At 42.9% G+C, this 13,823-nt stretch overlaps 1 protein-coding gene across 2 annotated transcripts in view; it reads right to left on the bottom strand.

Annotated features, from left to right (window-relative positions):
• The window catches only part of CIT (citron rho-interacting serine/threonine kinase), a 175,190-nt gene that overhangs the window by 107,021 nt on the left and 54,346 nt on the right, over positions 1–13,823 (bottom strand). For both annotated transcript variants that reach the window (XM_043962653.1, XM_043962656.1), the window contains exon 10: positions 9,080–9,263. In XM_043962653.1, the coding sequence (XP_043818588.1) occupies positions 9,080–9,263 (184 nt within the window). The remainder of the gene's footprint in view (positions 1–9,079; positions 9,264–13,823) is intronic.

Below are 13,823 nucleotides of genomic sequence, written 5' to 3'. Positions count from 1 at the left end.
TAGGGGAGGGAAGGAAGGATGCCAACCTGGCCTGGAATACAGGAACACATAGTACTATTTGTCAGTTCTGGTCTTCTTAAGGAATCTAAGGCAGCCATGCAAATTAGTACTGGTTCACAAGCCCAATCTAATGGGCTGGCAAACATTTACCTTGAAAGCCTTGAACAGTCACTAGCATAAAAGAATTATTAGGACAGTTCCCTCTTGTATTAATTTTAGAAAGCATCTACTATAGGAATAACAACATACATTGATGGCATTGCCTGGATCTTTTTGAATTCCATAAACGTACTGCTTAAAAAAAAAAAAAAAGAAACCAACAAACTCATCATTTCTCAATTTAGCTAACTTGAATTAATATGACTATTAGAGGATCTACTTTTCAAGGATTTGTTAATTGCCCTCACTAATCTGAAAGCATTGGTTACCACCTATGAGGTTATTCTCCTCCTCATTCCAACTTGCAACTAAGATGTCACATTTTTCACTTTTCCTGACAATACTCCACTAATGCTTCAATGGGAGGCATACTTGAGGGAGTCTATTTACCAGTACATGGACAAGTGCACGGCAGTTTGCTAAGACACACGAGATATTCCATTGTCCTCTTACCATCATGCATTTCAGATTATAAATTCAGTAAAACAGAAGCTCCTTGAGGGTTTTTGTATTTTTATCTCTAACACCAGACACAAAGGGCATAGAGGAACTTAATCAGAGCTTGCTGACCAGTTGGCTTTGAGAGATCTTTTTAAAGATGGGAAAGATGATTTAGATTTTATTTCCTTAGGGTATCTTTGGGAGAAATGAAATGGTTAAACCAGAAATGAGGCAGCATAAGATACTAACTGGAGAAAGAAGTAAAAGGAAGAAGTGCTTAATTGGAGATTTGGGGATTTTTGTCTTGTTTTTTTGAAGGGGATGAATGAGAAAAAGAAGGTAAAAGACCAGAGGCATGAGTTAAATATTCTACCTAGGGAATAAGGGGTCATCAGTCAAAGGAACTGAGAGGAGTAACATGGACATTCACTGAGCATTCTTTTTCTGGGCAATTCCTGTCTGCCCCATTAGAATGTAAGCTCAGCACTGGCAGGGATTCCTTCTTTTTTTGCATTATACCGCCAGTACTCCCTACACAGCAACAAACACTTGACTGACGGGCTGGCTGATTGGAAAGCTGAGCAGATAAAAGTCAGCTAAGAAACTTTAAAACAGTAAATCAAACAACAAAAATATCAACTCCAGTCTTCGACAAATCGAACGGTCTTTTCTCAGTCCTTATCCTTCCTGCCTGACCTCTCTGCAGCCTTTGATACTGTCAATCAATGCCCTCTCCTTGGTCCTCTCTTCTCTCTAGGTTTCCAGGACATCCTCTCTCCTGGTTCTCCTCCTACTTGTGGGGCCATTCCTAAGGCTCCTTTGCTGGATCTTCATCCAGGCTGGGCTCACTAACAGCAGGTATCTCCCAAGGCTCTGGCCTGGGCCCTGCTCTCTTCTCCCTTTATACTATTTCACTTGATGATCTTATCAGTTCCTATCGATTCAATGATCATCTCTAGATGTACTGATCCAGCCCTAACCTCTCTGCTGATCTCCGGCTCCCATTTCCAAGTGCGTGTCCAGCAGACATACACAAAACCAACATTTTCCCCAAACCCTCTCCCGACTTCGGTGTTTCCCAATTAGAGTCAAGGGCAGCCACCATCCTCCCAAGTGGCCCAGGCTCAGAACTTCAGCATCATCTCTGCCACCAGCAGCCTCCCCTCCTAAATCCCACTGGTCGCCAAGTTCTGTCATTTCCACCTTCATGATGTCTCTCCAGTATCTATCCCCTCCTCTCCTCTGGCATTCGCACCACCTCATCGCCTCCCCCCGGACCACCATAATGGCCTGCTGTTTGGGCTCCCTGTCTAATTGACTCCCACTAAGCTATCAAACTGATCTTTATAAAGCACAGGTCTGACCACGTGCCCCCCCCCATTGTCTCTTAATCTTTGTAACCAGTCATCACCCACCTCCACTGTGCCACATACAATTCAATCAGGCCACACAGGCCTCGCTGCTATTCCTCAAACAACGACCTCTGTCTCCCAGCTCTGCACGGTGTCACTAGCAGTCCCTCCAACCTGGAATATGCTGACTCCTTATCTCTGCCTCCTGGCTTCAAGTCCCAGATAAAATCCCACCTTTTGCATGCAAAAAGCTGCTCCCAGTCACCCCTAATGCAAGCAACTTCCCTCTCTTGATTACCTCCAATTTCTTCTGTATGTGGCTCATTGTTTACATGCTGGCTCCCCAACTGGACTTTGAGCTCCCTAAGAGGGGGACCCAACACAGCACACACACAGTAGGGGATTAATGCTTGTTGACTTGACTTGCTGACTTTGTAGTAACCACTAAAAGAAGATATTTACCAATGAAGAGGAAGAATGGAGTATATATACTCTGTGCTGTTTAGTTAAGGCAAAAAAGGAAAACAAGATTTCCCCCAAGACTTCAAAATAACAGTGAAAGGGAAGTAGGTCATCAATGGGAAAGCTTCGTTCTACCATTGAAGTCTGAAAAATAAAATAGCACAATGTCCCAGTCATAGATGACTGAGAGGCAGCTAAAAATACAAAAATAGATTTGAATAGAGGCAGATTAGAGTCATCAGCAAAGAGATGAGAGCTGCCACCATGCAAGTAGGAGAAACCTTAAGGGAAAAGTATACAAAGACAAGAAAAAGGGCCCCTGGCTGAGAAAGGAGGGAGAAAGGGGTGCTTAAAAAAGAACTTAGAACCATAAAGATCTAAGGTTCCCACCTGTCCAGGACATAAAGCTAAGTCTTCATAAAGAGTTCAGGTCCTCCATCAACCCCTGTCCTCACTCCACCCCAGCTCCATCTTTCACCATTTCCCACCATGGCTCATCCACTGATGTCAAGCAAATGTGCTGGAGGTTCTTCCATATGACTTACCATTTCCCATCCCTCTTCCCATTTAAAACCTCCCCTTTCTCTGCTATATCAATCTGAGCTGACTGCCTCCTTCCAGAAGCAGTCCCCTAGGAAGTCTAGCAGGATGGACTCTTCTCCACTCTGATTACTCTCTTACTCTTAGGAATGTGCTGAACATTTACAGTCCTTTTCGATACCACCTTCTAATTGGTATTACAGTACTTGGAGTAAAGTAAGAGTTTGGGTTCAAATCCTGCTTAGGATAATTCCTGTGTGACCCTAGTCAAGTCTCTCTATACCACAGTTTCCTCATCTGTCTGATACCAAGAGCATAGACTTCCCAAGGTTTAGGTGAGAATCCAGTGAGAGAAAGCTGGTGAAGGGCTTTGGAAACCCGCAAGCTATCATTCTCATCCTCATTATTCTTAGGGTTCTGTTTCTGTTTTTCTGTGAGCACCCTTGATGTTCCCGTCCTAGACTATGAACTCTTTCAGGGCAGGGATTGGGTTTTACTCATCTAAGATGAGCACAAAAGACCTATCAGCTCCCTGAAAACTTGAGAAGGTGGACACTGGTTTTACTCTGCTATCTAACTAGGAATAGCCAGACTGCTTTGGAAAGTTCCAAGGAGAGAAGAATCCAGTCTTGTTCACTCCAGCACCCGCTCTCCCATTTAGTTGCTCGATGGCGATGGGGAGGCTTCTGAAAGCTCAAGGATTCTCCATTTTCATTTTGAAATAAAAAGACCTGTGTTCCAATCCTGGCTCAATCTATAGGATATCAAGTAAGTGACTTAAGCACTAGGTCTCTGTTTCCTCAATGGCCTGGGTAATCTCCAAGACCTCTTCTAACCCCAGATCCTGTGATCTTAATACTTGCACTGTCGTCCTCCTCACCGGACTCGGGGGGAAACTGCTCAGTAAAAGAGGGAAAGGCTGTGTGAAGGGGAGTCCTTCTTAGTCATCAGTAAACAACCATACATCAGTCCCAGGTAACGGAGGATTTAAACGTCATCTTCTACCAGAACCTGAACCAAGCAGGTCTGAGGCAAGAGGATAGGGAAGATCAAGAGACCACTTTCGGGGCAGCTAGGTGGCACAGTGGACAGAGCACCGGCCCTGCAGTCAAAAGGACCTGAGTTCAAATCCGGCCTCAGACACTTAACACTTACTAGCTGTGTGACCCTGGGCAAGTCACTTAACCCCAATTGCCTCACCAAAACCAAACAAACAAAAGATAGTTTTCAAGAGACCACTTTCAGCTCTCCCAAGCCACACCTAGAATGAGAGGAATCTCTTACCAAAGATGGTAATTCTATAAAACATCTACATTTTCCATTCCTCATCCAGGTTCCTAAACACCTGAAAATTTCCTGTTGGGCGTTATTTTTACTGTGTCCCTAAATTAGACTAAAATGTAAAAGGAGCTGGTTTCCTTGGACTTGCTCTATGGAGAACACATTGCAGTAAGTGACGCTCTGTCTTAGCCTGTCTTTAAGTTAGTTCATCACCTCGGGCCCACCTTTTGCTCATTTAAGTAGGAGTACAAGAAAATATATTTTGCTGACATGTGGAAAAAACGCTGAATTAGATTGCTAGGGACTGGAGGACTCTGCACTACTGACTTTGGGTGAAGTTACTCTACTTCTCAATGAACTCATCACCCAACTTGAAACGGCTCTCTCCAGTTACTGTCTCTTACTTGACCAAATCTAATGCTTTTTCTCAATCATCCTTCTTGATCTCTCTGAAGCATCTGACACTGTTGACCGCTGGCTCCCTTTTGGGGAGCCTCTCTCTTGGGTTCGGGGATACCACTTTCTTGAAAGCACTATACAAATGCAAGTTGTTGTTCTTTATATGCAAAAAGCCTACACAGAAATCAAATGTCAATGAATGATAAAATATGGAGACAGGAACTCTCACCAGCTAGCATGGGTTCAATTATGTATCATGCGGAGGCAATGATTCCGAGATCTATATATCCAAAACTAGTCTCTCTCCTGAGCTATAGTCCCATCACCCACGCTTATTGGAAATTTCAAAACTGACGTCCTCCAAGCGCCTCAAACTCAGCGTCTCCAAAAGAGAACTCATTCTCTTTCCCTCCAAGCCCACCTCCTCTCCAGATTTCCCTAATTCTGTCAAGGGGACCACCACCCTCCAGCCACCCAGTTCTGCAATCTCAGCACCGTCTTCAGTTCCGTCTTCCTCAACCCACATAGGCATTAAATGGCTAAATCGTATCAATTCTACCTTCAACACCTTTACTTCTCAGATCCATCCCCCGGTGTGTCTACTCGCCTTAATTCAGGTTCTCACAACCTCTTGCCTGGGCTGCTCAACGGCCTCTTAATTTGTGTCCCTGCTTGAAGTCTCTTCCTTCTGTACCCATCTGCCACACAGCTGGCACAGTGTTCTCCTAAAACACAGGCCTGACTGTGCCACGCCCCAACTCAGTAAACTCCAGTAGCTCCCAATTAAGCCTAGAATCGAATATGTGGCATACAGACCCCTTTACAACCCAGCCCCAAAGAACCTTTCCAAAGCTATTCTCCGATAGTCACTTCATGCTCTCTTCAGTCCGACCCAAGGGGCCTTCCTCTTGTTGCTCCCCCATACTAGATTCTCTTTCTCTTCTGACACCTTTGCACAGGCTATCCCCCATATCTGGAATCCCCCCCACCTCTCCCCCAGCCCTTGGGAATCCTTTGTTTCCTTCAAGACTTAGCTCAAGGTCTCCTTTCTAGGTTCTGCTCCATGTGTCTCTCCCTAAGCAAAACGGCACCATTTCTGATCTTGTGACATTTCTCCCCATCACTTGTTATCCATCCTAATTCGAGCTTCAGGGACTTTTTCTCTATTCCAGATAGAGTCAAGAACTCCCACCTCTGACCTTTTCTAGCTATGTGGCCATGAGCAAGAATCATCCCTCTGAAATTATTGTCCATGTTTACATTGTCTATATCTTATGTGTACCTAGTTATCTATGTGTTGTCTCCTCCAGGAGAATGTGAACTTCCTGAGGGCAGGGACTATGCTTCTGCCTTTATTTGTAGCTTTATATTGTGCTTAGCACAGTGTCTGGCACTTAGTGCTTAACAAATACCAGCAAAATGACAAGCTCTATGAACCTCAGTTTCCCCATCTGTAAAATGGGAATAGAATGTTTGTTCCTATCTCACAGGGTTACTGTAAGAAACAAGTACAACAATGTAAAGTATTATATTAACATCAGCTATTGTTATTATTGCTTTTTATACGCAAAAGCCTAAACAGAGGGAAAAAAAGTGACAGATTCAAATATGGAGATATAAACTCTCAATTGCTTGGAAAGAGATTGATTGAGTATATATTCCAGCATCACTGTTATGTTATATTTCAAGACAAATGAAATAAAATATTAAAACCATTCAATCTTAAGACAAAATTCTCCATGAAAGTTTATTATTCATTCAGCATCATCTCAGAATATTTCATTCAATTAACTATTAATAAATCCTGGGATCAATTTAACCAGTACATCAGAGAAGCATGTGTAATTTCCTCAGTGGTGTGAAGAAATGAGTAACAACAAAGGTAATCAATTCTTGTAAATAAAAACCTGTGATGCTGAAAACAGGAGAGGGGAGAAGAAAGCTCAAGAAAGATAAAAGACAGGGGTGCTGGTGATAAAAAAGAAGGAAATCCTTTTCCAAAAAGTAAACTAACTCTTCAGATGTGAATTTCTTAACTGTTTTTCAAAATACTGTTAGCTATTAAATAACTTAGCCAATGTACTAGGCTGGAATCTCATTGTAACAGTCTTCCCTATTTGGCCTCTTTCAGACAAGGACAACTTAGAAGATGGTTTACACCAAAAGAGGGTCCTGTGACAAGGACCCTACAGAACACACTAGAGGGAGGCTCCAGTGTAATATTAGGGGGATTCTACATGTAATACAGCTGTCCTATTTCAAACATTCTCAACAAAATTGTATTTTTTTTCTTATTAAGAGACACATAAAGAAAAAAAATACTGCAATTCCACCTTGCAGTTAAGAATTACAGATATTAAAAAACGAGAAACTAAATAGAATTTGTTCTTCTTAGGGCATCTGCAGAGGCACATTATTTCATGCTCAAGAAAGCTATATATACTTCTAACTACCATGAGATTAAAGAATGTACCATCAAATACCATATCCAGTAAAAGCCATCCAAGAAAGGAGCATCACCAAATCAAAACAAGTATTTCTTAAGTGTCTAAGTCTTTCCTAACACTGAAACAACATCCATTTCTTTCTGTCTGGTACCCTTCTCTATCAATGATCCCTTCAAGGGTTCCTTGGTTTGAGTATAAGCTACTCTATGGAGGTTCCAACTAGATTTTGCAAAACCTCATAATAAGGAGGGAAAGGGCATTCTTCCCTAAAAATAAGCATTTGATCACATGCTGCCTCAGGTCAATTATCACACTTAAAATTTCACACAATTCTGCCAATCTACCTTGAAATTACATTGAACTGTATCTTCCCTGATGTTCTAGAATACCAAACAATATTCTTCTGACTTGAATTCTGAGCGATACCACCTCATACCAATTCTAAACACAGCTCTTTCAAAGCATAAATACTGACCTGTCATCCTCAGCGAATACATCCTGAGGCTTCACCACCCCACACATCATACATCTCTTGCCATTTTGCCTTTGCTCTGTCCTCCTCTTCAGTTCTAGTACAGAGCTTGCACATAGCTCTCAGTACATTTCAATCCAGACCTACTACACAGTCAACAGCTTCCTACATTCTAGCTTTACAGAAACTGTCCAGAATCAACATAGCTGGCAAAGTCAGAATGTCCATTTTTCAACACAAATTTTAAACCAAGAATTCAATGATAAAAACACCTTTTTTTTTTCCATTCCAATCACCATTTTTGACCATTACTTTCATGTCTGATGCCTAATTTTTACATCAGTCTCAAATCTTTTCAGGAACACCATCAAAATAGCAGCCATAAGGAGAAACCATTTAGAAACAATCCCCCAAACCCTTCTGATTAATATGCAGGCTACTTACATTCTTAATACTGAGCAAAGAGAGGAATAAGTAGTGCCTGGAGAAAACCAAATTTTGTTCACAATTGGGCAACAACTAATTACCAAATGATATCCTAATAGCCAAAGAGTGAGAGACCCAGGAAGTCTAGGTAGTAACATTAAAACTATCAATGTAAATCCTTGCTGAGAACTAACTGCTAGTTCTAAAAGCAGGATGTCCGTATATCACAAATGAAATGGACTGTTATGTTCAGCTACCAAGCCAGCTAAAGCTACTGCATTTCTGATCAATCCTCTGATGCTGGCACTGCACTAATGCATTTCTCATTAGCTCTTCCAGCAAGAGCTAAGGACCTACCAGGTCAAGGGGTTTATACCACGACAGCTCTACTTCCATTTTCTCGCCTTGGTTCTCCCCCTGAAATGCAATGAAGCCAAATTGTCTGTGAATCTATGATCTCCCCCCATTCATATTTTCCTTTTGGTGACTCTCCCCTTCTGCAGGTTTCTGTCAGAGCTCACAGAAGATTGCCTGCTGGGGGAAGCTCACTTCCTGGGTCAGTGACCTCGAGAATGGTGGGGTTCATGTCCTTGGAGCTCTGATCAGACCACTCACATCTCAGGTTTAGTGGTCCTCACCCTCCTGATCTCTCTCACAGTAACAAGTGGGCTCAATGATGCTAAGTGCTGAGGACTCTTGGGTATACCAAAGGCAGCCCCCCCCCACACACACCCCAGCCCCCATGGAGAAGGAGATCTCTGCTCCTTTCAGTGCTTCTCCTGTCGGGGTTCTGCACTCACTGCTAGTAAAAGACCCATGCCAGCTCTTCCCTTATGAAAAGCAGAGTCTAGAAACTAACTCGGAGTAATCAAATCACAATGTCACAATATTAATGTGGGGAATAGGCACCGACCTCCTTAAAGACAATCACATAAAAATATTAAACATGCAAACCCCCGAGGCAAAGAGACATAAGAAATCCAGCCATCCCCTTCATGCAGACGACATGCTAGTTAACAGACTCCCCCACTCGACTTGCTGTCCCTCAAACCTGATTTTTTCTATCAACATAGTTCCCATGAATGGTAATTTCCACTTACTCTGCTCTACCAAGGATCCCCAGTGCTTTGCTGAATGAAAACCCCACAAAAGGCAAATTTTCACCAGAGAAACCTCCAGGGTTCAACTGGCCCGGAAAAGGTAAAGCCCGCGAATTCCTCTCTGGTTCATCAAAATTAGAGGTGTCATCATCCGACTGGAGGGTGGGAACGAAGGGGGGAGGAGCTGGTGAAAAACAAAAAGGAAAAAAAATATCAGTCTCCTGCAATCACACTCTTTCCCAGTAAAGGGTCCTGCTCCTTCCGTGCCTGCCCCGGCACTGCAGCTCCTGCCTTTAATCTCACTCACACAAGCGCGGCGGAGCTGCTGCTCTCCAACAGGATTACAGCAACAAGAGATTAACCTCTTCTTTGCCAACATGGCTACCACTCTGCAGACCGTCTTCCATGCTAGTTAGGTGGGATTCTCTTCCAAGCCAGGTAACGGTCTCACGAAAGCCACAAGGCACAGGCACCTCTGAACTCACTGAAGAAGCAAGCCACTTGTTCTGAATCTTTCTGGAATATTTCTCTCAGGGCACCCACTGTGATGTCTCCTATCTGGTACTGCCACAGGCATAAGAGATCATCCAAACCAATTTCTGACATGTCCAAATGACCAGGTTTTATTGCCACTGAAAACCGGTCTTTTTCTACAAGACTTAAAGAGCTGCAACCACTAAATCTCACTAGGTGACTGTCATAGAAAGAAAGAGGGAGGAAGATTTACTCTCTGGTCCTTAAGGATTTGCAACTCTTCATGGGACACCACTGCAGTCTGGCTCCTAATTACACAAATACATGAACTGGGGACCGTCTGAAATATTTGTTTATTTGCAGCTTATCGTTTCTCCCCCCTCCCCAATTCACTGCCGTTTAATGAACGAGATGAATGAAGTTCCTTCAGTGATGTGCAGCACCCCTGCTCCCTGAGGATGTGGCTACATGCATGAAAAGAATAAACGGAACCTGCAGTACCATTCCTACCTCCTTATATCATGTGCCCTCTCAGGGAAGTGCTATATCTCCTCCACTTCTGGCAAACGTGCCGAGCTTCCTTGCTCAAGGAGGCCGACCCTCTTGCATCAGGAGCCAGCATCCAGCTGACGGCTCCAAGCCGCACTCACGGAGTGCAGTGTGCTCGAGCTGTTACCATGGATCCGGCCTGGAGCTCCTGGAGCTAAAGGGCTGGAGAGAGCGGAGGCCCCGGGAACAGACAGCACAGCCCCTGCACTGCAGGCTTCCTGCTCCTCACTCTGTGCATGCTCTGGGCTTAACCCTACCTGCCTGCATCCATGACAGATGCTGATGCTTCTCTGACTGACACAAGCAGAATGAGTCACTGCTGGGGCTTGCTAGCTCCCTCTGGTTGCCAAAGCCTTTCACAGCCCAGACTTTTTTAACTCCTTCCTCTCTAGGATGACAAATCTGTGTTTAAGCTACCGTCAGAGAGGAACAGCAGCAGTCTGTTTCTGCTCCCAGACAAAAATCTGCCTGGACAAAAATCCCCAAATTGCAACAACGCTCCGATTTCATCAGTGTGTCTCCAAGGAGAATGCTTCCTAGAAGGTGGGAGGGAAAGGGGTAAGGGGAGATCGGAAGGGAAAAAAAAGCCAATTTAGAGGGCTCATTTCTCCAAAGAAAGTCAAAAGAGCATTCACATATCTTCAAATGTATTTTGAAAATAAGGAGAAGGATGAAAAATATAAAATGTGCAACACCAGAAGATTGTTTAACACCTCCAAGAGAATTTAAATCTTCACTTTAGTGTGTAAAAATTCACTTGCTTTTAGTGACATGAAGTACTTTTTTTTTTTAAATTACCAAGTTGGAAAGGAAAATTCTTATATTGTCTGTCCTGTTCCTTAGCCTATACATACGGTAACATAATTTCCAAAGCAAAAATCCAACCTGACTTTAAATGGTTCTCCCAAACGTACTGTAAAAGTAGAAGGAAATAAAAACTAAAAGGGTAAAAGAAGATAAAAATATGCAAGTCGGCAACAGGAAGAGATTTCCTGAGACAAGTCGATATCATTATTAAACACCCACAGGGTGGTAGCAGCTTTAAAAAATAGTCCCTATGCTTTATATGATGTAAAACAAACCTATAGACATAAACAACTAGCTATTTGTATTAATTATACCATTCCCACCAAGTTATATATTCTCTTGCCAATTTAAGCTGTTCTCTTCCAGAGATCAAAAGAATCCCACTTCTGAGTGGAGAGTCTTAACCTAGGGTAGGATTTGCCTTCAGTAAAATCATAGGTTAGAAATTCATTACTGAAAAAATAAATATCCCCTCTAAAAACTCTAGTACTATAAGATAGCTTATGTAGTCAACATCAATTTAATGGCTCAGTAAATCTTCAAGGTAAGAACAAGAGAAAATAAAAGATACCAAATAACACACTGCAAGATCTTCTCATTATGAAAGGAAATGAGCAACAGACCTGCCTGAGAAATGCTTAGAGAAGGACAAGGCAGACACAGTAGGAACAAGGTACAAAAGGAAGATCTATGGACCACAGTGAGTCATGAGCCGAGGAGCCAGAAATGATTCGGCATCCAGAGAATCACAGAAGTTGAGAGTCAGAAGAGACCTCGGTGGCCACCCAATCCAAATCATACATCAAAGGAACCCTCAAGATAACAGAACCCAAAGCACTTAGTCATCCGGCCTCTGCATGAAGATCTCTCCCCAGAGGGGGGGAACCCACCATCTCTCCAGGAAAGCCGCTTCTACTTTTGGATCTGCTCTAATGGTCGGGAAGCTTTTCCTGACATCAAACCTGAACTGGCCTTTGTGGCACCTTCTCCCCACTGAATCTGGGACTGCTTCCTGGGGCTACATGAGGCACATCTAATCCTGCTTTCCCCTCATCAACACCTCCACTCCTTCAGGATGGCTCTCACATGCCCCTACTTCTGGCTCAGTGTTTGCAGTTGCTCCAGCTGATGCTCACCTATCATGGCTCAAGGTCCTTTACCAGCCTCTGGAAAGTTTTCTTAATGTCATTGACTAATTTTTTTTTTAACTCTTAAATTGTTTTGCTTTTTCCAGTTAACATTTATTTTCTCTCCTTTCTAATTCCACCTCCCAATTGGGAGAAAGAAGGGAAAGGAGAGAGAGGCAAACAGGAGGGAGGAAATTTATAACAAATATGCATTTAAAAAAAAATCCTGCACTGACCACATGCAAAAACCCCAAAATTTATGTCTCATCTTCATTTTAAGTCTATCACTTCTCTGGCAGAAGGTGAACAGTCAAGTCAAATCAAGTCAACCAGCAATTATTTCATAACTACCATGTGCCAAGTAACTTGCTAAGCATTGGAAGGGGCAGCTAGGTGGCCCAGTAGATAGAGCACTGGCCCTGAAGTCAGGAGGACCTGACACTTGACACTTACTAGCTGTATAACCCTGGGCAAGTCACTTAACCCCAATTGCCTCAAACATCCAGGGCCATCCCCAGTCTATCTTGTCACTGGACCCAAACAGCTCTGAAGGAGAGAGTGAGGCTGGTGACTTTGCACTGCTCTTCCTCACTTAAACCCAATTCATTGACATCACCTCCTGATGTCACAGTCCTCTTTGAGAACAAAGGACAAACAACAACAGTAAGCACTGGGTAACATGCTTTATCATTGGTCTTCTGGAATCACCCCTGTTCACTGCACTGTTCAGAAGTCTTAAATCCTGTACAATTATCTGTCTTTAAAATGTTATTGTATAGGGAGCAGCTAGGTGGCGCAGTGGATAGAGCACCAGCCCTAGATTCAGGAGGACCTGAGTTCAAATCCGGACTCAGACACTTGACACTTACTAGCTGTGTGACCCTGGGCAAGTCACTTAACCCCAATTGCCTCACCCCCCCAAAAATGTTATTGTATAAATTGTCCTGGTTCTTCTCAGTCCATTCGGTATCAGTTCATACAATTCTTCCCAGGTTCTTCTGAAACTGTCCCTTTCATCATTTCTAACTGTACACAGCATTCCATTATATTCATATCCCATAATATGTTCAGCAGTTCTTCAATTGAGAGACATTCACTTAGTTTCCAGTTTTTTGTCATCACAAAAGGAAGGGAAGGAAGGAAACAAGTATTTTTTAAGTGCCTACTGTGTGCCTGGCACTTTGCTAAGCACTTTACAAATATCACTTCATTTGACCCTTACAACAACTCTGATAGGTAAATGGTGCTGTTATCATTCCAATTTTACAAGTGAAGAAACTGAAGCAGTGGTTAAGTGACTTGCTCAGTCATACATCTAGTAAATGCCTGAGGTCATATTTGAACTCAGGTCTTCCTACCTCCAGTCCAATGCTATATCTACAGAGCCACCTAGCTGCCTCAAAAAGAGAAGCTATAAATATTTTTGTGTATTATGAGAATTATTAATTTATATAATTTGTATATTGGGAGCAATAATTGTTAATAATAGATATCTTGGGGGACCCAGAGATCTCCCCTTCTTTCTTAGCCCTCTCTTTCCTGAACTCAAAGACAACATCTCCTTGACAGATTTCACCAAGCCCAAGCTAAGCTCACAAAAGGAGTCTTGGGTAGACAGATTCTTTTGTCTAGATAAGCTAAAGGATTTTACTGATGAGATTTGGCCTGTGGGAATCATTGTGCTCCTATCAGCTTGGGGTGGGGGGTGGGGCCTCTATATTTTCCCCTGATGTCATCTTAACTTGAGTCAGGTTAATATAACCCACCTCCAATCATGTCAACCAATT

This window comes from Dromiciops gliroides, chromosome 1, assembly GCF_019393635.1.
Source record: "Dromiciops gliroides isolate mDroGli1 chromosome 1, mDroGli1.pri, whole genome shotgun sequence".
Lineage (NCBI taxonomy): Eukaryota > Metazoa > Chordata > Mammalia > Microbiotheria > Microbiotheriidae > Dromiciops > Dromiciops gliroides.
This window is presented reverse-complemented; position numbering and strand designations above follow the sequence as displayed.